Consider the following 27861-nt stretch of genomic DNA (forward strand, 5'->3'; position numbering starts at 1 on the left):
TCCATTTGTTTAAAAAGTACAGCATCAACTTTTTGCAAAGCATCTTCTTCATCAAAATAAAGCAAGACAGCATTAAAATCACTTGAGGGAGATGAAAAAAAAAAAAATTGGATGAATTATTATGAGGGAGATACCAGCTTTTCCAAACTAACCCCCCCCCCCCCCCCTTCTAATATTCTCAGTAAATATAAAAAACACAAAAAGCTTACCACAGCCATGTATTCATTGATAATTATTGATAATGTTGTTTGTTCTGTATTTAATAGCTTTACTATTCTAAATAATTGATAAACTATGTTTTTATGCTGTAAGAAGATTATTGGCATTACTGTTCAACCAGTTAACAACCATGTACGGGAGAAATCCAAATAAAGCATGTATAAAACAATGAATTAGTGTACGTATGTCTGAACATCTTTTTAACACCTTTGTTAAGTTAAACATGCATTGTAACATAAGCTAGGTAAACAGATATTATGGTAAACAATGCAACTGTGTGACTTGAATTGCTCCTAAGTAGCCACATAGGAGGAACTGTCCGCTATATCACAGGAACAGACATTTTAAATTATGTTAACCTACTTCATTAGTACAGCATATATGGTTTATCTGTCTATACTGTATATACACGCTGAACATCTCAGGTTAAATGAGGACCCTTTTGACAGCAGCTATGTGAAACGATCAGAGTTCATCTTTCGGAGTTTGGGGGGCAGGTGTCCGTCCATGCGGCCTCCTCCCCCAGCCATTCTTTGCAGTTTTGGTGGCAAGTCTGCAACCGATTTGCTGATAGACTCTGTAGCAATCTTAGTTGTCATAGTAACCTGCTTTTCCTCTGAGACCCCAGGCACCGAACTGATGCGTTGGAGCTTCATGGGCAGTTCGCCCAGGCTGTATGCCATTTCTGATGTCGTGGAGCTCATTCTCAGGAGCTTCCTGGGTAGCCCATCTCTACCTGTCATCTTCTGCACCTTGGTTGGTAATTTGGCCGTGCTCTCCTGATCCTCCAGCAGTTCCAGGCAGTCAAGGGAGCTGTTCTTCTCTCCGCTGTTGCACAGAGACGGTGCCATGAGCGGCGACGACATAAGCAATGCCTCATCCTGCTCTTTGACACTGTAGGGAGGTGTGGGAACCTCAAATGTGGCGTGGAACTGAGAGTAATCCACTTTAAAGAAGCCCTCCTCCAGAGAGATGACCGGGAAGAATCTGTGGCCCCACAGCACCTCGTCCTCTGTGTACGACGTCCGTGCTTGACAAGTCATGCCTATCAGAGAAAATACATGAAGGGAACAGATGGAGTAATGAACGAATTGGTCAAAGTTTAATCAGTCTATCTCAGTTTGAAAAAGCATTGCTGCACTCTGAAGTGTATCACATTCAATTCTTTGTTAGTACAGTACAGCACAGTAATGATGTTCCTCAAACATTCTGGATCAGATTTTTCTTCTAAACTTGTAGCCCTTCATATTAAACATTAATTCAGCCTAAACATTATTGTCCATTAAACCAGAATAACAGAAATCTGCTTCCTTTGTCATTGTTTTAAGTAGTCTTAGACATAATCTAGTCCAGAATTCAATATGCTGATTACCTAGAGAAAGACTCAGGATTCATTGAGGCTTTAATTAAACCTACCAGGAGTTCTGGTTTAACTTCAGATCAATGTTGCGGGAATTGGGGTGGCCATGGCAGAACCTTTGTTTTGTGCTCAGTGACCCATTTTTGTGTTGATTTTGATGGTCTTTTAAGATCATTGTTCTGTTGGAAGATCTAACCACGGCCCATTATAAGGCTTTCTGACTCCAAGACTCAACTATTTTCTGCAAAAAAAAAAAACATATCCAGCTGTGATCCTTGGAGAGTCTTTGGCCACTCAAGACAAATACAGAATATGTACTGAAGGCAGATTTGTAACATTTTCTGTTGATTGGAACTCCTTAGTTCTTGTCATAAAGGTAGACATGGTTCTTAAAATTTTTTGATTTTCAATTTTGTGCTATTTTCTTGACTTCATATTTTGAAGAGATTTTCAGAGATTTTACTCATAATAATTTCTAGGACAACATATAATTGTGGCCAAGTGCATTAGAGAGAGAGAAAAAAAAAATCATAACGTGAAGTTGGTGAAGTTAGATTTTTGTGATTTTTATTAATTAATTTATTAATTTATTTAATGAACGATCAAAAGAATAAACAATACAGATTTCCTTTGATAAAATTATTTGATCATGTTTCCTTAGGATGACAACTGGGGCGTACGATTAATCAAATCTTGTCAATAAAGCCTGTCCTGTAATCAGTAGTAAATCTCCATCATGTGCTTTCAGATGGAGTAGCATTTACTGCTGACCAGCTATGCAAAATCATGTTCATAATCACAGACGAATTCAATTGTGTGATAATAAAATTGCATAAATCGTTCGGCCATTATAAAAGCTGCTTGTGTAGCTTGTCAGTGAACTACGGCTCGGTGTATTAAATGCTGCTCCATCTGAAAGCACGTGAAAATACCACATTTATTAGCATGTTTTTACTCCAAACTCACTTCATAATGTAAGACAAGTGTTTGAAGCAAATAATTCTGTGAGATAATGTAGCTTCTTACACAGAATAAGGCACACAACATATTTCATAGTATTCTAAGCAGTGATAAATTCTATGTAGATAAGTAATGCATTATTATATACTTTATAGTAAAAATTACAATAAGACAAACCCAGATAAACCATATATTGCCATTGTCGAGTGTTATAAGTTATGTTGAATCAATGAGATCAGTTAAAACTTGTTCATTCAGCAACCGCTATAGGAATTTCCTGAATTTCTTTTACTGGGTATATTTGGAGTTCCCGCATAAGAGCGCCCTCTGGCCCTTGGATGGAGATTTACTACTGATCACAGAATCACGATTTATGGCCTTTGCTATTTAATTGTAATTAATTGTGCAGGACTCTTGCTCTCTTTCTAGAAAAGTTATTTTATGAACAAAACGACAACAACGGATCTTAAGAATTTATTCAAAATTGAATCACAAATAGATTTCTAGGATCTCTTATTTTGACACACATTTTATTTGTGCTTGCTTAAAAATAAATAATTTTCAGTTAGCTAAAGCTTTTCTTTTTCTTGGATTTGCTTTGCAGTTGTATACAATTTTAAGCTTTGCTTGGTTCATTCCATGTTTTATGGGCAACCTATGTTGTTTTAATTCAGATTAGCACAGTTTGTTTGAAATCAACCTAGTTCAGGACCCCATAGTCCAGGAGTTAGGAATTTGTACTTCATCTGTGTTATGTCCCCAGCTTGTCTAGGGGTGTGGGACTAACAAATATATACCCAGGATGGAAAAACCAAGGATAACTCAAAACATGCGTCAAGTTCATGTATTTATTTGTTTATTTATTTAATTAATCCCTATATAAAGTAAACTACAAACACAGAAGCTCAATAAAAAAAAAAAAACATACAACACAATATACGGTCTTCACGGCTCCCACTGAATTACTGAAACACACGTGGAGATTGTCCACCGCTCACCACGCCGACTTCCAGCTAATCAGGAACCTCGGTCCAACAGCTGCCTCCACAGAGTCCCTTGACCGACGGTACGGGGAGAAAACTAAGATCAACACCCAGCAGATCACGCTATAAACCACACAGTAAACCACACAGTAATCCACACGGTTTACACAGAAATTCACAGTCTGCCACGAGCTGCCCAGGGAAAAAGAACAACCACCCCAAGAGCACTTCACTGGCTCAATTTATACACCCTTACTAATTGCCACTGATCTGCTTCAGCTGCGTGATTCTCACCTCGTCAACCTCAAGATATGGGACACCTGCTGAATAGAGACAGAAAACACCAACAACACACACATAGACCTCACGGGTCGTAACAATCTGTGTTTCAGAAAGCCTTTTTTTTAACCATGGTTAACTATTAATTTTTTATTATTATTATAATTTTTTTTTTAGTTGAATGTAAGGGAAATGTAATTTTGGAATTTGTAATTTTGGAATTTCTGTGGTCTAATGTGATGTTGTTCACATTTTTGTTGATGATGAAATGTTCTTTTATTGTTGTAGGCTAATTAATGTAGCATTAACAAGATGACCCGCTGGATTCATGTTTGGAAGCGATTACTGCTGAATGTATTTTTAGTAAAATTGTATAATAAATCTTTTTTTTTAATGTTATTATAACCCAAAGATGCCATGTGGAAGTTTGAAACAGAAAATAGTGCTTTTCATCTTGCCACTTTTTCTTCAGTAACAAGTTTATCCTTAACATAAATCTTTAACCTTCTGACTTAAAGTAAATGCAATATAAAGTTCACAATATAAATCACTGTTTCTACTCTTTCTGTTTGTGCTGTTGCATCATTTTTTCACAGACTGAACTTCAGTGGTTGTGTATGTCAGCTATTTCATAGCTCATAATAAATTCAGTAATAATTTGCTTATCATTATAAGATGATTTTTTAAATCTGTTTGCATACTGAACTGTGATTTGCTGTGTCATCCAAATGATGTTGTTTTGCCTTCATAATTAGAAAAGCATTAGTCAAACAATCACAAGTTAGAGAGCTTCCACATCCAGTTTAACAGCTATGAAACTGCCATACAAAGTTAACAAAGGAACAAGAAAACTAAAAATTCATGCACTGTGAAATTACTAGATAACATTTTCATGACATATATTTTCTTCTACACCAGAGTTTGAGTTACAAACAGATAATGAGAGATCTGTGCTTAGACCAGAGTTCTGGAATTGCAATACTGCGATGACAACACTCTAGTCCAGCCACCATCTCAGGCCACAGGCTAGGGAAAGTCCATCACAGGGCTCACACCCAAACACACATAGTTGCACTCTCAATTACACTTACAGAAAATTGTGTGTTTCCAATGTATTGCTGCATGTATTGGGATTGTGCAGGGAACCGAAGCAAGAATATTTTGAATAATATTACATTTCCAAAGAAGTTTATATGATTTAACATATGTTGTGGAGCAACTGTAATTCCTCTTTTGGAGAAAAAATCAGTTAAGAAACAGTTGCACCAAGCCATGAATGTAAATCCTGCCTCTTGCCAGCCTCATTTTCTATCGTCTCACAAATGTTTAAACATTTCAGGCACCATCTTAACTTTATCAAGCCAGAAAAAACATAACCAGATTAAGAAAATCATGTTAGTTCAATTTTGTTCTGTCTCTCTGGAATTTATGAAAGTGGTGAAGAGGCTTTATGCTTTTAGAGATTAATTGTCATATCTTGACACAATTTACTTGCGAAGCTTGTAAAGATTAGCTTTAGTGCTTTATGCTACATTCACATATTATAATGCATGCAATACAAATTACTAAAAAAACATGAAAAATTATCCTACATGAAAAGTTTGAAAAGACTGAGGATTTGTTGTCTTATGTATTATCTATGTTCTTCTACACTATCTATGGCAGTGTAAAAAAATAATTTAAATGATGGAAGAGATATATTTAATTTATTACTGATATACCCTGATTTGACTAACACAATGAGAGTCATATGAAATTAGATCAATATTTGTGTCCTTCCAGAGAACAGAATCTTCTTTTGAGCTTGCTTATATCCAACCGCACAAAAAAAAAAGTACAATGTCGGTGATGAAAGGCAAATTTCCTCAATACAAAAAGTAATACAGAGGAAGAGAATCAATAAAACTCTCACAAGAACAGAAGCAAAAAGCCCATGTTATCAGAACAGCCCAGGCTGCCTTAAACCAGCTGATTTATATGCTAAGTATTGTAGTCTTCTTATTTTCAGTATACAGTATATATATATATATATATATATATATATATATATATATATATATTGCTTATTACTTAAAAAGCCCTGAATTGTTAAGCACCTCAGTGTATGAATTGTTACATTGTAATCCTCCACGTCCGCTGCATTCTCAAAGCTCAGGCAATTTGATAATACCTAGAATATCTAAATCAACTACAGGCGGCAGATCCTTTTCCTATTGGGCGCCTAAACTCTGGAATAACCTACCTAACATTGTTCGGGAGACAGGCACACTCTTGCAGTTTAAATCTAGATTAAAGACCCATCTCTTTAACCTGGCTTACACAAAACATACTAATATGCTTCTAATATCCAAATCCGTTAAAGGATTTTTAGGCTGCATTAATTAGGTAAACCGGAACCGGGAACACTTCCCATAACACACCATGTACTTGCTACATCATTAGAAGAATGGCATCTACGCTAATATTGGTCTGTTTCTCTCTTATTCCAAGGTCAACGTAGCCAACAGATCCAGTCTGTATCTAGACCAGATGGTGGATCAGCGCCTAGAAAGGACCTCTACAGCCCTGAAAGACAGCGGAGACCAGGACAACTAGAGCCCCAGATACATATCCCCTGTAAAGACCTTGTCTCAGAGGACCACCAGGACAAGACCACAGGAAACAGACGATTCTTCTGCACAATCTGACTTTGCTGCAGCCTGGAATTGAACTACTGGTTTCGTCTGGTCAGAGGAGAACTGGCCCCCCAACTGAGCCTGGTTTCTCCCAAGGTTTTTTTTCTCCATTCTGTCACCGATGTAGTTTCGGTTCCTTGCCGCTGTCGCCTCTGGATTGCTTAGTTGGGGTAACTTCATCTACAGCGATATCGTTGACTTGATTGCAAATAAATGCACAGACACTATTTAAACTGAACAGAGATGACATCACTGAAGTCAATGATGAACTGCCTTTAACTATCATTTAGCATTATTGACACACTTTTTTCCTAATGAATGTTGTTCAGTTGCAATGTATTTTGTTTAAAGCGCTATATAAATAAAGTTGACTTGACTTGACTTGACTTTGATTGTTATTCTACTCTTCTCATCTTTCCTATAGTGGCTAATGAAACGGAAGTCTCACCCATAGGCTTACTTCCGTGTTGAGGACAAAGGTGGATATGTTGTTCAGAGCTCAGTACGTTGCTCACTAGCTGCAGTTTTTTTGTGGTTATAGCACCAATATGTTTGTTTATAAGGTGTTAAACTTATGGTTCAGTACAGTTGCAATCAAAATTACTCAACCCCTCAGAGACTGCAGTACTTTACAAATGCAAGCTTTTCTGAAGATCCAGGATAAAATAAAAATTTCATTTATAAAAGTTCACTGGCATATTAAAAGTGATATTGTCAATACATAATGTAATATTTTTAAGTTTTTGATTTTTAATAATATTACTATGTCATAATTATTCAACCCCTATTCAACATTGCTGTTTTTAAATCACTTATTTGCATGGTGGGGAATAAAACAGTCTCAAAACACAATTAAGTCTTTAGAAACTGTATTAAAAACAGAATTAGCTTGAGCTGTTACACATACATACAGTTAGGCCATGCATGTGCTGAAGTTGACTAGCAAAAATGTCAACAGTGATCTCACAAAAGCTAAAGAGAATATATATTGTATTACTTTAGAAAGGCTAAGGCTATATTAAGATTTCTAACACATTCAAAGTTCCTAGATACACAGTTCTCAGCCCTATTGCTTAGCTTAAAGTGTGTTGTACCAGAAAAACTTGTTGAAGAAAAAGCACAATATCATAAAACGCTTAATCAGAGCAACTGAAGAAAATTTGCAATGTTAAGCCAAAGACTTGCAAGATGACCCTATGAAAGAAGGAAAACCATTTCAATGCAGCGTGTAAGAAGAACACTGGACAAGTATGGCCTATATATTTAGACATCTTGATGAATACCACTCTTGATCAAGAAGAACAAAAGGCAGACTTGAACTTGATAAAATTCATTTGTGTAGACGTGTGGAGCTCTGGAGGAATGTTTTATGGAGTGATGTGACCAAACTGGAACTTTTTGGACCCATAGATCAGCTGTATGTCTGCTGCAAACTGTAGAAGGAAGTGGAAATCATGACTGTATGAAGGACATCATGGATTCTTTGAAGTATTAGACCATTTTGAAAATAATTGTGATGCCTTTGGTGCAAAGACTGAACCTTATGATCAATGGACTTTCCTGCAGGACAGTCATCCCAAAGTACACATCCAAATCTACTTCTGCTTGGTTCAGTGATCAGTTATAGAATGTTCTTGAGTGGCCTGTTCAGTCTCCAGAATTTAATTATCATTGGAAATAACTGGTTGACTTTAAAGAAAGCATTGGTGAATGTGAAAACCAAAGATTATCAGTGATCTGGAAGCTTTTTCAGGCAATGAATGGGCCAAGACTGTAGTAGAGAGGTGTCAGAAGCTCCTAAGCACTTACAGACAGTGTTTATTGGTGATTTTAAAGAATAAAAGATTCAGCACAAAATGTGAGTTTTGGGGGGTTGAATAATTTTGAACATAAATGTTTAGAGTCAAATTTAATTTCATCATGATTCATCAGTGTTCCATTTTCAGAATCACTCAAAAGTGTATTAAAAAACTTTCTTTAATACTTTACTGATGCCTTTTTTAAATGGTTTCCATAAAATTTAGTTTGCCATGGCAAAGTACCTTGCAGGTCAAAGGGGTTGAATAATTTTGATTACAACTGTATGTACAATAGCTATATGTATTTTCTAGCTGAGAGTATTATGTGCATTCATGTGATCGCCCCCTCTCGCTATTTCAGACTCCCCATCTTCAGCGCTGGCCCTGCACACAACTGGCTATGTTGTCATATTCCTCTTGTTAAGCCACTCCTGTACCACAGACAATGTCAGAGGCGTCTTACCTGGGCTAAGGAGAATAAGAACTTGACTGTTGCCCAGTGGTCCAAAGTCCTCTTTTCAGATTAGAGCAAGTTTTGTATTTCATTTGGAAATCAAGGTCTTAGAGTCTGGAGGGTCTGGAGGAAGGGTGGAGAAGCTCATAGCCCAAGTTGATTGAAGTCCAGTGTTAAGTTTCCACAGTCTGTGATCATTTGGGGTGCAATGTCATCTGCTGGTGTTGGACCACTGTGTTTTTTGGAAACCAAGTCACTGCACCCGTTTACCAAGAAATTTTGATGCACTTCATACTTCCTTCTGCTGACCAGATTTTTGAAGATGCTGCTTTCATTTTCCAGCAGGTTTTGACACCTGCCCACACTCCCAAAAGAACCAAAAGTTGGTTCAATAACCATGATGCTGGTGTGATTGACAGGCCAGAAAACTCACCAGACCTGAACCCCAGAAAGAATCTATGGGTTATTGTCAAGAGGAAAATGAGAATCAAGAGACCAAAAAATGCAGATGAGCTGAAGGCCACTCTCAAAGAAACCTGGACCTCCATACCTCCTCGGCAGTGCCACAAACTAATCACCTCCATGCCACGCCGAACTGGGGCAGTAATTAAAGCAAAAGGAGCCCCTACCATGTATTGACTACATGTACAGTAAATGAACATATTTTGCAGAAGACCAACAATTATTATTTATTATTATTATTATTATTATTATTATTATTATTATTATTATTATTGGTCTTGAAGTATTCTAATTAGTTAAGATAGTGAATTGGTGGGTGTTTTGATAAATGTGAGCCAATATCATCACAATTAAAAGAACCAAAGACTTAAACTACTTCAGTCTGTGTGGACTGAATTTATTTAATACAAAAGTTTCACAATTTGAGTTGAATTACTGAAATAAATGAACTTTTCCAAAACATTCTAACTTAAAATGCACCTGTATGTTAGACCCAATTCCATCTCAGCTGATAAAAGAGGTGCTTCCATAAGTCATAGATTCTCTTCTGAATATTATTAATTCTCCATTGTCATTATGAAATGTCCTCGAAACCCTCAAATTGGCTGTTATTAAGCCTCTCATAAAAAAAAAAAAAAAACGTTTTGGTATCAATGTAACAAAGTTTGTAGATCCGGGAAACATTTAAACATCAAACATTAATAAATAAATGCAAAACAAAAGTAAAAGCAGCAGCCCCTCAAGGAAAATCCAGGCCTGGTCCTCTCTTTCATTGCACTGTAGTCACTCCTCCTTTTATCCTACATGGGAATCCAGACCGGTGAGTGGCACTGATGTTGCTCATTATCATTAAATCCACCAGCCTCGCTTGAAGCATGTGTAAAATCAGTCCAGTAGAGTGGTAAGACGTAATAGTTCACAGTGATTCAGGAACATTGCAGGGAAACGCAATCTTGTTCCCTCTGGATAACCATGGTTCCCTTTCAGTCAGTCATGTTCTACGTTACGTCAGAAAGAGACTGACGAATGGGGATCTCGCCCGAGAGCCCAATCACCTTCGAGTGGTTACAAAATTGGCCAATGGTACGCCGAGTACCTTGGTCTGCGGAATTTGCATCGTGAGCTCTGCCCCACAGAGCAGATATATAAGGAGCAGCGCAAGCAACTCGCATTCAAGCTTTCGCTTCGGATCCGAGCACATCGCTTGCTGCTTTCACCGGATTGTTTCATGACAAATCAACTGGTGTTGGTGTGATTGCGGGATTCAGCGGTTCGTCTGGGTTTCCTGCGTCAGCTCCCTGAGCGCTTCAGCACCTCTAAAAGAGCTTTTTTTTATTAAGCTAAAACAGTAACGGGCTGAATTTGCATCTTTTTAAAGATGTAATTTGGCCCGTGTGTTTCTGGCCCGCGCTCCGTTCGTCTCTGACGCAGCTGACGTGTGATCTATAGGACTCGTGGCCAGTAATGCTAACGTGAAGTAGTTTTACTTTTCTGTAGTTTGTCAATGGCTCTCTGCATCTTACCGACGGAGTTACCGGAGCCGTCGACAGCTGTGTTTATTGCATGGACGGAGCAGAAATGTAAGTGTCTAAATCATACGCACAGATCCATTGAATGATAAATGTTTTTAAACAATGCGGATGAACCGAATATATGAAGGAAACTTTTAAAATTAACCACAGCATTAACAACGACCTTGAAATAAGAGCGCGAGATCTGATAATCAGATGCATGAAAGTAGCGTTTGTTTCTATAGCAAACAGACATCTGGCGCGTTTTCTCTCAGAATCATTCGCTGATGGAGAGGAAAAGTTAAATAGAGATGAAGACGTTTTCACACTGAAAGAGAAGCGATCTCGCTCTCATAGACGTGCCAGCCTATATCTGCAGCTAAACTGAATAAAAGCAGAATGAACTGATGAAACTAAAAAAAAAAACGCAAACAATTTATGAATGACGCAGTGCTAATTGACATGTATTACAGTACAGAAACTATAAAGTATATTTTCTACCTTATTCTGTGCAGACAATTTAAATAATTGCTAATTAAATGTAGCCTAGTATATAAAACAATCATAAAATTGCCATTAGGAAAAAAATATCAATTACAAATGATTGATTATTTTCCAGCAGTGTATTTGCTGTATTACAGCTAATTAAAAGTAATTAAAAAAGAAGATAATTTCTTGTAAAAAAATAAATAAATAAATAATAATAATAATAATAATAATTATTATTATTATTATTATTATTATTATTATTATTATTATTATTATTATTATTATTATTAGTATTATTATTATTATATAGGCTACATACATAAAATGATTGTATTTGACATTTCTGTCACTTCTGAAATTATGGCTATGCCCCTGGTGTACATAATACTCTTTAAGCTCTTTTTTAAAAACTTGGCTTAAATACATTTTTACGTATGCCATGTCGCATCATTAAACTAGCATTTAACAATGGACAAAAGGTTTTTTTTGTTTTTTTTTTCTGACCTATGGTTCTCTAACCATAAATGCTACTGTAATTTGCCCCCTGACTAAACATTTAAAGAATTTAGTAGAAGCATTTAAATAATCCCATGAATGCACGTAAAGAATATCGTTATACTCGAATCGAATCAAATTTAATTGTGAATCGAATTGAATCGTTCTAAATTTGCAAAAATCGTTCTTGAATCGAATCGAAAACCTATGAATCGTAATCCAATCGAATCGCTGCCTTGCCAAAGATTCACAGCCCTACTCTTCTTGTAACTGGTTGCCAGGGTGATCTGAGGTTACCGCGTGGGCTTCCCGGACAAGCCAGCCTCCTCGGGCCACACCCCCCTCACAAATGCCGCAGCCAATTGAGTTTCCGGATGAGCCTCTCAGGCTCCTGACGTCTCATTTGGGGCTCGGGAGCAGGACCTTATGCCAATTGCCGCATCACAAGACGGGCTTGAGTCCTCGGGAGATGAGGATTCGGCTGCATTGCCTCCCTCAGGAGTGCCAACATTGCCCAATCCGATCCCGAGCTGACGGTCGTGCTTTCCCGGGCAGCTGAGAGCATCGGGCTTGAGTGGAATCCTCCACCCATGAGTGCTCAATGCTGGATGATTGGTTCCTGGGGGCTGCTCGTGCTGATCGCCAGCACCCCCCTCTGGTTCCTTTCTTTCCGGAAGTGCACCAGGAAGTGAGGCACCTTTAACTGCCCGAAACCATTCTGGTACTTCCTCCGCCTTCACTGCCCTCAATGGCGGAGCAGCCAAGGGGTATGCTGGGATTCCTCCAGTGGAGCATTCTGTTGAGATGCAACTGTGTCCACAGAGCGCCTCCGCATCTCCCCTTATCAGTCTCCATGCAAAGCCAGCTCGAGAACGCTTTGCCTTCTCATGCCCTCTTTGCTACTTGGAGTCAGACAAGTGCCTGCACTCTGCCCCCGCTAAGGGACGCTATGCCTCTCATGCCAGGGCTGTCTACTCCACCTCGCTGCCCCACTGTGGGTATGCCTGTAGTCCCCTTGACCCTGCTGGATCGGTTCCTGGGAGCCTGGCTAGAGCTTCCTAGGCCATACTGCTGGCTCATCCGGATGATCAGGCTCAGCTACGCGGTTCAGTTCGCCCGGCGTCCCCCCAAGTTTCAGGGTGTTCGCGCAACGATGGTGGGCAAAGATGCTCCTGTCATGCGCATGGAGGTCCCGACCCTGCTGGCAAATGGCGTGATAAAGCCGGTCCCTGCAGCCGATTTGAATTCCGGCTTTTACAGCCCCTACTTCATAGTACCCAAGAAAACAGGTGGGTTATGGCGAATCCTGGAGTTGTGTGCCTTGAACCGAGCTCTTCACAGACTTCCGTTCAAGATGCTAATGCCCAAGCGCATTTTGCATTCGTCCGTTGGATTGGTTTGCAGTAATTGACCTGAAGGACGTGTACTTTCATATCTCCATTCTTCCTCCACACAGACCGTTTCTGTCTCTCCACGTCTTTACGAAAGTCGCGGAGGGAGCCCTGGCTCCTCTCAGGGAATGTGGTGTCCGTATCATCAACTACCCCGACGACTGGCTGATTCTAGCACACTCTCGAGCATGTTTGTGCGAGCACAGGTATCTGGTGCTCAGACACCTTGCCCGGCTGAGCCTTCAGGTAAACTGGGAAAAGAGCAAACTCTCCCCTGTGCAGAGGATCTCTTTTCTCGGTATGGAAATAGACTCGGTCGCCATGTTTGCGTGGCTTACAAACGAGCGCGTGCAGTCACTGCTGAATTGCCTGAGACAATTAGAGGGCAAGAGAATGGTTCCACTGAAACTGTTTCAGAGGCTCCTGGGGCATATGGCATCCGCGGCGGCAGTCATACCACTCGGGTTACTCCATATGAGACCACTTCAGTACTGGCTTCACGACCGAGTCCCGAGATGGGCATAGCAACTGGGCACGCTCCGAGTGACCGTTACTCCGGCCTGCCTCCGGCTTCTCCCCGTGGTTGGACCCCTCATTTCTATGGGCTGGTATTACCCTAGAACCTGTGTCCAGATATGTTGTAGTGTCAACAGATGCATCTGTCATGGGCTGGGGTGCAATGTGCAACGGGCAGCTGCGTCGGGATCCTGGACGGGACCGCAACTTCAGTGGCATGTCAATTGACTCGAGTTGCTTGCAGTACGGCTTGCTCTGCACCGCTTCAGGGCCCTGCTGAAGGACAAGCACGTTCTGGTCCGCACGGACAACACTGCGACCGTAGCGTACATCAACCATCAGGACAGTCTACGCTCCCGCTTCATGTCACAACTCGCTCACCATCTCCACTTGTGGAGTCAGAAGCATCTGAGGTCGCGTCGTCCCATTCACATCCCGGGCAGGGTCAATCATGCAGCCGACGAGCTCTCACTGCAGCAGTCTCGCCCCAGAGACTCCACCCCCAGTCGGTTCAGCTGATTTGGGAACACGTTGCAGAAGCTCAGGTAGACCTGTTTGCCTCTCCAGAAAATTCCCACTGCCAGTTGTTTTACTCCCTGACCGAGGGCACCCTTGGCATGGACGCTCTGGCACACAGCTGGCTGCTGGGTCTGTGCAAGTATGCATTTCCTCCAGTGAGCCTTCTTGCACAGACGTTGTGCAAGATCAGGGAGGACGAGGAGCAGGTCCTCATGGTTGCGCCTTTTTGGCCCAGCCGGTCCTGGTTCCCCGAACTTCTACTCCTCGCAACAGCCCCTCCATGGCCAATTCCTCTGAGGAAATACCTATTTCTCAGAGACGGGGCACCCTCTGGCACCCATGTCCCGATCTTTGGAACCTACATGTCTTGGAAGGTTTGGGGACCTTGCTACCTCAGGTAGTAGCTACCATCACTTCAGCTAGAGCCATGAAACCTGGGTTCCTCCAGCACTGTTGCTGTCCAGCACTTGTGTACATGCCCTTTTGGTCAGCTCTGTGTGGGACTAGGTGCCTGCATGTGTTGTGATTCCCCTTTCTGGGCAATACTATGTGTGTATGTCCACAGTAAGTCTCTTCGTAGCATATGTCTTTCCCTTGGCAAGCCCCTTGCCAGCTCTGTCGTTGAAACTTCCACTCTGCGGGCTTGGTACCTCAGAGTTCATGTGTATCACCACCTGGTTGATACCTGCCTTTGTAAGTCCTCCTATGAGCAGGCAGCCTGCTAGCATACGTCCAGCTGGAATATGCTACCCAGTGTATTCTGTATTAGCTATAGGCCCTCACTCGTGCTGGCCTCACGACAGGGTGCTATCACTCACACGGGTCACTGGAAGACAGCCATGTGGCGTTTTGTAAGGGACCCCATTCGTCAGTCTCTTTCTGACGTAAAGTAGAATGTGACCGAAAGGGAAACGTCTCGGTTACGTATGTAACCCTCGTACCCTGAAGGAGGGAACTGAGACATTATGTCCTCTTGCCACATCGCTGTTCCGCTGATTGGCTGGGTCACTGGCTCAGCTCGGTTCCTCAGCGAAGACTGCAAATTCCACAGACCAAGGTACTCTGCATACCATTGGCTTGTTTTGTAACCACTCGAAGGTGATTGGGCTCTCGGGCGAGATCCCCATTCGTCAGTCTCTTTCTGACGTAATCTCCGTTCCCTCCTTCAGGGAATTAGGGTTACATACATAACTGAGACGATACATATGTAACCTAGAGACATTCCCCTAAATCTCCCCTACAAGCCAAATGATTTGAGGTTAATTTAGCTTCATAATATAAGTCACAAGAGTTAAGTGGGTTGGTTCAAATCACTAGACCTATGTAACACCACTAGTAAAGTCAAACATAAGCAATGGGGTTTATGTAATCAAAACTATAACTCTGCATTTCTATAGCCCCTTTCACACTGCGATTCCGGCAAATACACGGGTAAAGTGTTCCGGCAATTGTTCCCTGGTTGCTAGATTTTGCACTTTCACACTGCCAGTGATTACCCGGAATATTTGCGTATTTTCACACACAACCCGTAAAGGTCCCGTAACGACACGTGACATCAGGGCGTGACATAATGTTCCAGCAATTTGCCAGGTCCGACGTGCAGTGTGAAAGAGGCTTATGGAAAGCCAGTCTTGCCATGTGCACAAAAAGAGCTCTTGCACCCAAAGCTGTTCCCTCACAATCATACGTTAATTTCATTAATAAACAAAAAACAGTTTATCTGAAATCAGCAGCACAGCAGTATGAGGGTATAACCCTCTCAGTCACCAGTATTTCCCCAAGTCACAAAGAGTGTTGGTTGTAAAAACGCACTCTGGATGTTTTGTAGCCAGTGGCATCCCATAAAACGCGTTTGATTGTGTTCAGCTTGATGCAGGGCTGCATTGCAGTGATGTAGAGATACTGTAAAAATGGGGAAATGTATTTGTGCATCAAACATACAGTATCATTTAAATGGCCCTGTTAGCTCTGTGGGTGACAGTAGAAAGAAAAGTAATCAAGCAATCCGAAGCCCTGTGCCTTGAGTTCTCCTCTGATCATTCAAATATGCATAAAATTATTTCATTTTTAAACTGAGTGTGAATCTCAGTAAAAACACAGTATATAGCACAGAAATATCAATATATTTTCCTTGAAGAAGAAAGGTACTTTATAAATGTAACTATAATTGAGATGGCAGAGAAAGGAGAGCTCCCATGTGCTGATTTGATTAAACATCAAATGATGCTAAAAAGCAAAGCAGTGTCTTTATGTTTATAAGGTTCAAAGCAAATAGATTTAACGTTAACACTTTATAATTACTTTCATTATTAAAGCATTAACAATGTTTAACGTCCATTACTTAATATATATATATATATATATATATATATATATATCATATTATATATATACACATATCGAGAAATATGAGATACTGTGCTTGTTAATGTTAAGTAATGAACTTACCAAACATTTCCAAATGATTAACAGATTATTATTTAAGTAAATCAAACTGCTCACAAATGTCATTGAACTTTCAATTCATATAATCATGTTCTCTTACGAGAGCTCTCTCGTGCTGCGTCTTAGCTAAGACGCTACGGGAAAAGTCTCTTTTCACGAAATACTGAAGCAAAAAATTATCCTTAATTTTGTATTTTTGTAAAGCGCATTTGCAGCAGTACACAGCCATAGGCTAGACGGCTCGTTCGCTCATTGGCTTGTTCTGCGGCAACTGCACAGCCTATCGAGCGCAGGCTGATGCAACATCAGACCAATAAGGGCGCTTGGCGCCCTTCTTGCCACTTCCCGCCGAAACGGGTGTGGCCCAACCTATAAAAGGAGCTCGAAAAGGCTGACTCACCTGATTTTTCATCTCTTCAGCGAAGCTCACGCATCGCTGGATCACGGAGGAAGCAAGCGCCGTCTGAGAAGCATATCAGCGGGACGAACCATTCTGAAGCTGCTGGCCTCGTCGCCTTCCACTGCCGTTCCTGCTGCGCTGTCCGGCGCCTATATCCTTTGTATCCTTACATCTTTATATCCTGTGTGTGCTCGCCCTGCGACACACACTCACAAAAAGAGCTGCTTCTTTTTAAAGATGCCCTCGTGCGGCTCGTGCAGAGCCCTGCTCAGCGAAGGAGATCGTCACATCATCTGCGTCTCCTGCCCGGGTGAGGACCATGCAGCGCTCGCGCTCGCTGACGGCGGATGCCCTCATTGCGAGCTAATGCCTATGGTGACTCTGAGGACTCGCCGGGCATTCTTCTCGAAGCGCCGCAGCGCCGTATGAAGCGCCGCTCGCAGCGTCTACCAGAACCGCCTCCAGCTCTGCCGAGCTCGCCGGTTCCCTCCGCTTCGCCGGCCTCCCCTGCATCGCTTCCCGATGGTCAGTGTCCGCTGTCTGCCGACGCGTCATCTGAGGAAGTGGATTTCCGGCCCATGTCGGAGGAAGAGGACACCTGCTCTCTGCTTGCTTCGGGCAGTGAGGGTTGGGCGAGCTCCGTGGATCTCGTGCCCTCTGCTCAGAGGCCCAGCAGACGGGCGGATGTGATCAGCGCGCTCCCCGCCTCAGATGCGCAGCACACTCGAGCGCCGCCGTTGCCCAGTCAACAGAGCGCGCTTCGCATCCAGCCCTTAGCCATTCATGCAGATGCATGGTCAGCGCTTCCAGGGGTTTCGGATTGGGTGCTAGGCATTATAAAGAGAGGCTACTCGCCACAGTTTTGTCGACGCCCTCCGCGCTTTTTAGCGCGCGTCGAAACTATGGTCAAAGCAGAATTAGCACACATACTTCGGGCTGAGATATCAAAACTGTTGAGCAAAGGGGCTGTAGAGCCTGTGACTCGCGCTCAAAGCGAAGGGGGGCTGTACAGCAGATACTTTCTGGTGCCCAAGAGAGACGGGGGTCTCAGGCCCATACTGGATCTAAGACAGCTGAACAAGGCATTGATGAAACGCAGTTTCAAAATGCTTACGACCAGGAAGCTCCTCATGCAGGTTCACAGAGGGGACTGGTTCATGTCAATAGATCTGAAGGACGCGTATTTTCAAATACAGATAGCGTCAAATCACAGGCGATATTTGAGATTCGCCTTCGAGGGCCAGGCATACCAGTTTACAGTCCTGCCGTTCGGCTTGTACGTGGCTCCTCGTACGTTTACGTTCTCTCAGACTCAGAGGCATGCGAGTGCTGAATTATTTGGACGACTGGCTGGTTCTGGCTCAATCACGAGTGGAGCACAGGGCCGTTTTACTCAATCACCTCGAGAAGCTCAGTCTCAGTGTCAATTGGGCGAAGAGTTCGCTGAACCCCAGTCAGACGATTCTGTTTTTGGGGATAGTTCTGAACTCGTGTTCCATGACGGCGCGGCTGTCACCACAGCGCGCGTTGGGCATTCAGCGCGCAGCAAGTTCTTTCCACTGCGGCACGACCGTGTCGCTCAAGCACTGTCAGAAGATGTTAGGCCTCATGGCCTCAGCATCTCCGGCTCTGCAGCTGGGCCTGCTCCGCATGCGCCCCCTGCAGCTCTGGCTGAAGGCACGGGTGCCGCGCAGAGCGTGGGTGTCTGGCCGGCTGCGTCTCAAGGTCAATCAGAGCTGTGTCACAGCCCTGACACCCTGGACAGCAAACGGCTGGTACCGATCAGGTGTAAGCCTGGGGACTTCCCCGAATGTGAAGATGGTGTCGACGGACGCCTCCACTTTGGGATGGGGAGCGCTGCTCGAGGGCAGACCGTCTTTTGGCCTGTGGTCAGAATGGGAAAAGCTCTATCATATCAACTGTCTGGAAATGCTGGCAGTGGAGAACGCGCTGATGCGTTTTGTCCCCAAATCAAGGACCACCACGTCTTGGTCCATTCGGACAACATGTCTGTGGTGTCCTACATAAATCGCCAGGGCGGTCTCGGGTCCCGAAACCTGTACAGGCTGGCGGAACGCCTCCTGGTTTGGGCTCAGCGCAACGTGCGTTCGCTGAGGGCAGTGCATGTGCCTGGGCTACAGAATCTGGGTCCAGACAGGCTGTCCAGAGGCAATGTTCCTACGGGCGAATGGTCTCTACACCCGCAAACAGTCCGGCTGTTGTGGGAGAGATTTGGCAGGGCAGAGGTGGACCTCTTCGCGTCCCACGAAAATGCTCACTGCCCCGCGTTCTTTTCCAAAAAACGAAAGCGCGCTGTCACGGAAATGGCCGTGCTGCCCGCTTTATGCTTTCCCTCCCATCTCCCTCCTTCCGCAGGTGATAGAACGGGTGAGAGAAACGAGATGTTCAATACTGCTTGTAGCACCTCTTTGGAAGAACCAACCATGGTTCCCAGATTTGATGCAGTTAGCAGATGTCGCCCCGTGGCCAGTACCGTTGAGGAGGGACCTCCTCTCGCAGGCCAGGGGTTCGATTTGGCACCCTCAACCGGAGTTGTGGTCCCTCCATGTGTGGGCGCTCAATGGTTACCCGCTGATCTCGCAGTGGGAGTGCTAAATACCATCACTCAGGCTAGAGCTCCGTCGACACGACGTCTGTATGCCTCGAGGTGGTTGGTGTTCTCCAGCTGGTGCACAGCTCGAGGATGTTCACCCCTTAGTTGCGAGGTGACGGAGGTTCTCTCCTTCCTACAGGAGCTGTTGGATAAAGGCAGAGCCCCGTCTACGCTCAAAATTTATGTGGCGGCCATCGCAGCGTTTTCTGAAACAGCGCTCGGTCAGTCAATAGGAAGGAATGATTTGGTCATCCGGTTCCTTAGAGGAGCTAGGAGGCTGAATCCTCCCAGACCTCCGTCAGTCCCTATGTGGGACCTCGCGGCGGTTTTGGAGGCCATGAAGGGTCCCCGTTTTAAGCCTATCCAATCAGTTAGCCTTCAGCATCTGTCGTTCAATACAGTATTCTTGTTGGCTCTCGCTTCAGTGAAGCGTGTGGGTGATCTGCACGCGCTCTCGGTGAGCCAGTCATGCTTGGAGTTCGGGCTTAATGACTCAAAGGTCATACTCAAACCTAGGCACGGTTATGTGCCGAAATCCCTCAACACGCCGTTTCGGGCTCAGGTTATTGCCCTGTCTGCCCTGCAAGTGTCAGGAGAGGATAGAGACTCGAGTCTTCTTTGCTCTGTCAGGGTTTTAAGAGCTTATGTGTCTCGCTCTGCTGCCTTTCGGCAGACGGAGCAGCTGTTTGTGATGTCATATTGTCGCATCTACGGATGTTGCTTGATATGGGACGGAGGGCTTTCCCCCTTCCTGTCCTGGACTTTCTGTGAGTCCCTCAGGTGACTGCGCACTGTAAATCCTGGGCGTTGCTTCAGGTTTATTGGTGTGTGTGATCCCTGCGCGCACGGCATTTTACATTGGGTTCCCGTAGCGTCTTAGCTAAGACGCAGTACGAGAGAGCTCTCGTAAGAGAACGTACTCGGTTACTAAACGTAACCTCGGTTCTCTCTAGAAGAGCGAACGAGTACTGCGTTCTCTGCCGTGCGTACGATTCACTCTGGTTCGCTTCGGCGATGAAATAAATCAGGTGAGTCAGCCTTTTCGAGCTCCTTTTATAGGTAGGGCCACACCCGTTTCGGCGGGAAGTGGCAAGAAGGGCGCGAAGCTCCCTTATTGGTCTGATGTTGCATCAGCCTGCGCTCGATAGGCTGTGCAGTTGCCGCAGAACAAGCCAATGAGCGAACGAGCCGTCTCGCCTATGGCTGTGTACTGCTGCAAATGCGCTTTACAAAAATACAAAATTAAGGATAATTTTTTGCTTCAGTATTTCGTGAAAAGAGACTTTTCCAGTAGCGTCTTAGCTAAGATGCAGTACTCGTTCGCTCTTCTAGAGAGAACCGAGGTTACGTTTAGTAACCGAGTACGTTTTTTTTTTATCTTCAATGATTTTGACACATGGTTTACAATGTTTAAAAGTGTCATTAATGAATGATTAACAGATGTTATAATGATTAATGGATTATTAGTTAATGTTTAAAAATGCCATCAAGCTTTTAATGTGTTTTAAAAATCTACAAAAGATTTTAACAGACATTATATAATGATTGTTTATTTGTTAATGTACTTTTGAATGCTTACAAGTGCGATTAAACTTCAGTTCACATATTAGCTAATGCTCATATTTACATTTACAAATGTTGTGAAAAGATAGCTTGATTAGTCATTTGGAGCACTTCACAAACTACTCATGTTAATATATTCATTAACTCATAATCACAGGCTGAAAAGTCATATATATATATGGCATTACTTTGTTGTGTAGACTTCTATAATTTGCACATCTGAAATCATTTATTAATTATTTGTTAATGTTTATGCAGTATCCAATCTAAAGTAGAATCCATTCATCAATTGTAAATGATTATAAACATTTGCTAATCATTAGTACCTTTATGAGCAGTCATTTTGATGGCAAAAATAAAAGTGTTATTAAAATTAATTATTTGTTCCTGTTTTTGTACTACCCAATCAAGAGTGGAGAATATTCATCATTTGTAAATGTTCGAATGTATAAATGTTTAACAATTACAACACACACACACAAACACACATATATACAGTATATAATTTAAACAACATTTTAATTATTAGGTAATATTTAATACATTTCTTAGTAAACATTAATAAGCACATTTTTTCACATTTGCAGATGTGTATTAACTAATGATCTGTTAAGCATCACATAATGTTTGTTATTGATTTATTAATGAAAGTGATACCGATTTAAAAGTAAAATCAGTCAGCAGAGAATTTCCCATATACCTACATTCAAATCATATGTAGAGTCATTTTTGAAAACCAGAATGGAATATAAATGGGGGGTGGGCTTATTTTTATTTTATTTTTTTTTACTTCAGTCAGTAACCAACCTCCTAAGAACCCTACAGAAACCCTACTCAACCACACAGAAAACCCTAGCAACTACCTACTGTAACAACACCCTAGCATCCACCCAAAGCATGTCCAACACCAAGATAACTAACGTTCTTAGTTGTCTTGGTTGTTCATCTCATCAATGTCAAAATGACTGATATAGTCAGCCAAATCAAAGAGGGCAGTATGTACTGTTCACTGAAGTTAAGCATTAATTCCAGTGTAACGGTTCAGTGTTAACAGTCAAATTTTGTGAGAGATTTTGTCATGCATTCTTATTGTCCTTCTTCTTCTTCTTCTTCTTCTTCTTTATGTGTCTCTTTCTTTAATCCAGGTTTTGTTTTTTTGTTTTTTGTTTTTTTGTTTTTTTACAAGAAACCCCTAAACTCTGTGTGTACAGAATCACTAAAGTAAAAATAACCAGGGAGCAAGAACTTACATTCCTCAGGGTTCAAAGAGAGGCAGTGACTGGAAAGTGTTTGTAACATCCTTTAAATAACAGCTAGAAATGAAGGTCAGTGGAGCTGACACACACAAATCCAGTCCTTCACACCTATAGACTAAAAGCAGAAGAGTTCCCCATATAATTTGAGGTGAGAATTCAGTCTTTTGGGATTTGGAAAGTATAACAGTATAAGGGTGAGAGAGAAAAATCTCCAGCAGAGCTTAACAGACAGTGACCTAGCATGCATGCTTACAAACACTGAGCATTTACTCTGTAAACATGAATGCTAGCAAACACTGAGCATTTACTTGGTGGGGGAAATCATGGCCTAACGGTTAGAGTGTTGGACTTGCAATCCTAAAATGCCCTTGAGCAAGGCACCGAACCCCCAACTGATCCCTGGACGGCACAGCATAAATGGCTGCCAACTGCTCCAGGTGTGTGTTCACGAAGTGTGTGTGTTCACTCTGGATGGGTTAAACGCAGAGCATGAATTCTGAGTATGGGTCACCATACTTGGCTGTATGTCACGTCACTTTCACTTTTCACTTTCAAACACATACACAATGACTGAGGATATTTCTCTCAGCCGGCTTCCTCTCTGCACTTGATTCATCCCTCCACTAAAACTATTTGAATGCGAGTGACACACATATGGCTTAAACATCAATAATATATATATATATATATATATATATATATATATATATATATATATATATATATATATGGTCACACTTTATTTTATAGTCCAATTCTCGCTATTAACAAACCATTAACTATGATTTTGCCTCAATAAACTCCCAATTTGCTGCTTATTAATACTTAGGTAGTTGTTAAGTTTAGGTTTATAGGATTAGGAATGTAGAATATGGTCATGCAGAATAACTGCTTTATAAGTACTAATAAAGAACCTATATGTTAATAATAGACATGCTAATAAGCAACTAGGTAATAGTGAGATTTAGCCACTAAAATAAAGTGTTATGATATATTTTTCCCCAAGCCAAAATGTAAAAACTCCTCAGGATGAAATGTGAGAAAGAAAGAGATGAAGATGGATGAATGCATGAATGGTCTTTACATTTGCAGCATTTTCACACTCACTGTAGCACATGTAGGTCATGAGTCTGTCCCGATTCCCAGAGGAAAAGTGTTGTTGTAAATAAGAAAAAGAGCAAATTCCTTTACAGAATAGCACACTAAAACAACAATGTTACACAATAATTCTGTGTCTTTCTTGATTTAATATATTTATTTGATTATTTATGGCCCTTTAGCCACTTTAATAAAGAGAGGAAAAGGAACAAGAGGAAGGGGTAAAGTGGGCTCATAAAATGACAGAAGACATTATACTTTGTTTGTTGGAAAATGTGTATGTGCATTTAAACTAAATAATGTCATGCATTTTGTTTTCGTCTTGCAATATTCACATCAAACCAAAAGCAGTTTACTTATGATCTTTAAAACTGCACATCATTCACTATTTTTCTGGTCAGACAAAGACTATTTAATGGGAATCTCTCAGACATCATTCTGTTGTTATACAGATGTCCCTGTCCCTGTAGTTGGTCGGTAATGAAACTAACCACTTGTCCAGAGTCATTATAGTGTCCTTGGTGATATTGTTGTAGCCTCCTTCTGAAATGTTGGACACTGACATGGAAGTGGCTTATCACAGAGCTATTTCGGCATGAGTAAGTTCCTGGTCAAAGTACGCTAAAACCTAGTTTCCTTATTTATGATGCAGACATTCATATAATTAATTTAGAAATAGTTTATTTTCGTCTCTAGACCAATGGGGAAAAAGTTTGTTATAACTTAGATGTTATAGGAACGTTATAAGGATGTTATAACCTTTGTTATGTTAAGACCACAAAGTCATGATTATGAAACATTTTTTTTTTTAGATTCCCATTACCTTAAAATAATAATAATAATAATAATAATAATAATAATAATAAACTTTGATTTAAAGGCTTATGCTGAAATGCTTTGACGTTCATTTTTTTCTATGTCTTCTACATTACCTATGAATTAATATCTTTATATAATCCTATTATTTAAATGTTGCTCACTGAAAATATATGATTCTGGAAAAAAAAAAAGATTCTGGAAAACTTCAATAACGTAGCTATACATAAATTCCACTGCAGTTGCAGTTGAAATTAATACTAGAAGAGGGAACTTTTTATTGAAAGATGGGCACCATTAATGACGGTGATGGAGGACCATTAGAACTAACTGGTTATATTAGCCAGGGGAACTTGGATACAACCCATGTTTTGTTTTGAGTTGATGTTTGTTTTGTTCAAATTGTCTACTTTAAATGGTAATTATTTCCTTATTTCTTCTTTTCCTTGTATCTTTGGACATATTTTTTTTTTTTGGAATTGATCATACATGTAAGGATGCTTGAATGTTATGATTACGTGCTCAGTAGCTCACTTGCTCAGTAGCTCACACACACACACACACACACACATATATACATATGTGTGTGTGTGTGTGTTTATCTCTTGTAATGACACTAATGCATGTGTCACCTGAAAAGTGCAGCTAAGTTGGAGAGGCATATTTCAGGTTTTGTAGAAATACAGCAAGTGTCATGTATTTCAAATGAGCCTGGGTTGCCTTCAATACTGTTTTTATGGTTATAGGACACATGTATTTGTTGGTCTCTTCATAATACCCACACATCCTCTTTGCATTAATAATATAATACTTATAATAATGAAGAATGAATAGGCGTGAACACAAATGTTATGGTCCTGTACACAAATTTAATTCACAGACAGACAAACTAATTATTCTAACTCTCCAGATGTTTCTTGGAAGGTTTTTTTTTTTTTTTTTTTTTTTTTGAGTAATTTGTTTCTGTGGCAACAACACTAATGGATACTACAGAGAAACTGAATTTCTTAGCAAAAGGTTCTCCTTATTTCTGTGGCAATAAAACAGTACTATCTCAAGGTTATAAAACCTCATTCTCAGACAGCCAGAAGAGCAAAAGGACCCTCCGGAATCTCCCAGCATGCTCTGCCAGAAAATGAATAAAAAAATGAGAAGGAAGATTGCATGAGATGATGGGGTTAGGCTGAAAATAAAGGAAAGACGGAAAAAGAAAGAGCAAAAGGATGAAAATTGATTAATAAAGTAATAAATATTAAACGGTGACCAGACTCAGCAAAATATATTATTAGATACTTGCACACATACTGTTTATACCTTAAATTCCTGAATGACAATTATTATATATGTGATTGAATTGTGAGTATTAGTAGTATGTCTGCAATTGTGTTTTTTTGTTTTGCTCTATTAAAAAACCATTTACAGATATAACCAAAGCAGGATCAACCATTGCACGTGTCAAAGCAGCAAAAAGAAAAAAAAAATGCACAAAAGCATTTAAGTACACAAAAATAACAATTTACTAAAGATTTATATTGTATTTGTGTTATTTTTTCATTATTTGTTAATTTTATTTATTTGTTTATTTAAGGATTGTGCCTTTCATTTCCAAAAAAAAAAAAAAAAAAAAAAAAAAGTTATTAAGGTAGTTGTTAAATTTAGATAATGGGTAGGATTAATGGATCTAAAATATGGTCAGGCAGAATTAAGCATAAACAGTCATTATGCTAGTGATATGCAAGATACTTTTAGTTAAATAGTTAATAGTGAGAATTGGTCCCAAAAATAAAGCGTTTTCGCGACAATCCATCAATTACTCACAAAATATAAAGGAATATCCATATAAATGAAGGGTTACACATTATTTTGATTGTCCACTTTAGACATTCTACTAACTAAAATAACCTCACAACTACGTGTTAAGTAACTCTCATTAGATTATTTGTAGAGTAGTGGACTTAGATTAGGTGTTACTTATTTAAAGTTGTAAAAAAGGGATGATTACGTAACATTGGTGTGAGACACTGTTGCTATGAGTTAAGGCAAGAAAAACAACCAAGAAACATCATTTAAACGTTGAAAACGTTAAGACGTTTATTTATAAACTTCCTCAAAAGGAATGAAAGATAATATCAGCAACAAAATCAAAAATAAAAAGTAGTGTAAAAGAGAAAAAAAAACAAGAGTGTCGCCAAAGCAATGAAATAATCAAAACATAAGTGTTATATCTTAATTTTAGTCATCCCTCTAAACTAACTAACAAAGGAAAAAAGAATGTTGAAACAAAACCGAATTCTTCGACGGATACGCCGCCTTAACCAAACTGCACTAACTAAAAACAAACATACACTAATGGCGAACACTCCACGCCTTATTAACAGAGAGAATCCTACCTCCCGTTGGTGTTGGGTGTACGCTTCCGCGATCGGTAGAGTTAACTCAATACACAATACTCAATGCTCTAAGTGTAATGAACAACTGCTCGCTTGTTTAAAAATCAGCTAACGTTACACTAACAACAAATGCAGCGTCCTTTTTAACGATCTTACAGGAGTGTTTCTCAAATCACGTAACTAGGCATCTCAAAACATTAACAATAATCCATACCTCAAAAGAGTGTTACTCGAATCGCGTGAACTAAATATAAGCTCACAGACATTCCTAAACAGTGGTCGTTTCAACATAACATCTTTGTGCGTGCAAGTCGGATGAGATCTGACAAGAATCTGTCTTCCTTCTCATGAATGGCTTTTTAATTCCAGCAGCGCAGCAGTGGATTGGTGGAACAACTGCTGACGCGTGTCCACAATAACGACACGTAGCCAATAAACAATCGGCACCTAAAAAGATTGAATGGAGACACAAAGAGCAAAGAAACACACAAATACACGTGGAACGTAGCAAAAATAAAGCGTTTTCGGGACAATCCATACACATATACTCTGTGTATATGTATATAAATCTAAATAGTGTAGTGTTTTACACGGTTATTATCAAGTGTTCATTAGATGGATTGCCTGAGAGAAGAAACTGCTCCTGTGTCTGGTTGTTATGGTGCTCAGTGCTCTGTAGCATCAACCAGATGGCAACAGTTCAAAGAGGGAGTGTGCTGGATGTGAGGGGTCCAGAGTGATTTTGCCAGCCCCATTGCTCTCTCTGCACTGTAAACCCTAATGTTGTCTTGACTTAAACAATCAAGTAATGTTGACTAAACATTACTTAAAATTTTGCGTTTTGGCCCTGCCACTTAAAAATATGAGTTAATTTAACTAATTTACCTTCAAAATGCATAAACTTAAGATTTCAAGTGTTGTGAGCTCAAAATAATGAGTAATCCTTTGGAAAAACTCAACGTCACTCTGTTCTTCCTTTAATGTGATTGGCCATGGGAGGAATTCTGCCTAGCAACTAGAGAACAAAAGCACTGATTGGTGGATTACAAAATCCGTCATTTTGGTCTGTTTGGTTTGCTGAACTACATTTCAAGATGACGTTTTTTTTAGTGTATTATGTTAGGTGAGTAAAGTTATGTAGATATAAAGTTGTTTTGCATGATTTCT

The 27861-nt window shown here is 40.8% G+C and overlaps 1 protein-coding gene across 1 annotated transcript in view; it reads right to left on the reverse strand.

Moving 5' to 3' along the window:
* Positions 1-553: 553 nt before the first annotated feature.
* Positions 554-27861, reverse strand: part of LOC132152624 (G protein-activated inward rectifier potassium channel 1-like) — a 50486-nt gene continuing 23178 nt past the window's right edge. Inside the window, exon 4 of the mRNA XM_059561386.1 lies at positions 554-1264. Within this exon, the coding sequence (XP_059417369.1) occupies positions 672-1264 (593 nt within the window). The 3' untranslated portion in view covers positions 554-671. The remainder of the gene's footprint in view (positions 1265-27861) is intronic.

This window comes from Carassius carassius, chromosome 11 (assembly GCF_963082965.1).
Source record: "Carassius carassius chromosome 11, fCarCar2.1, whole genome shotgun sequence".
NCBI classification, from domain to species: Eukaryota; Metazoa; Chordata; class Actinopteri; order Cypriniformes; family Cyprinidae; genus Carassius; species Carassius carassius.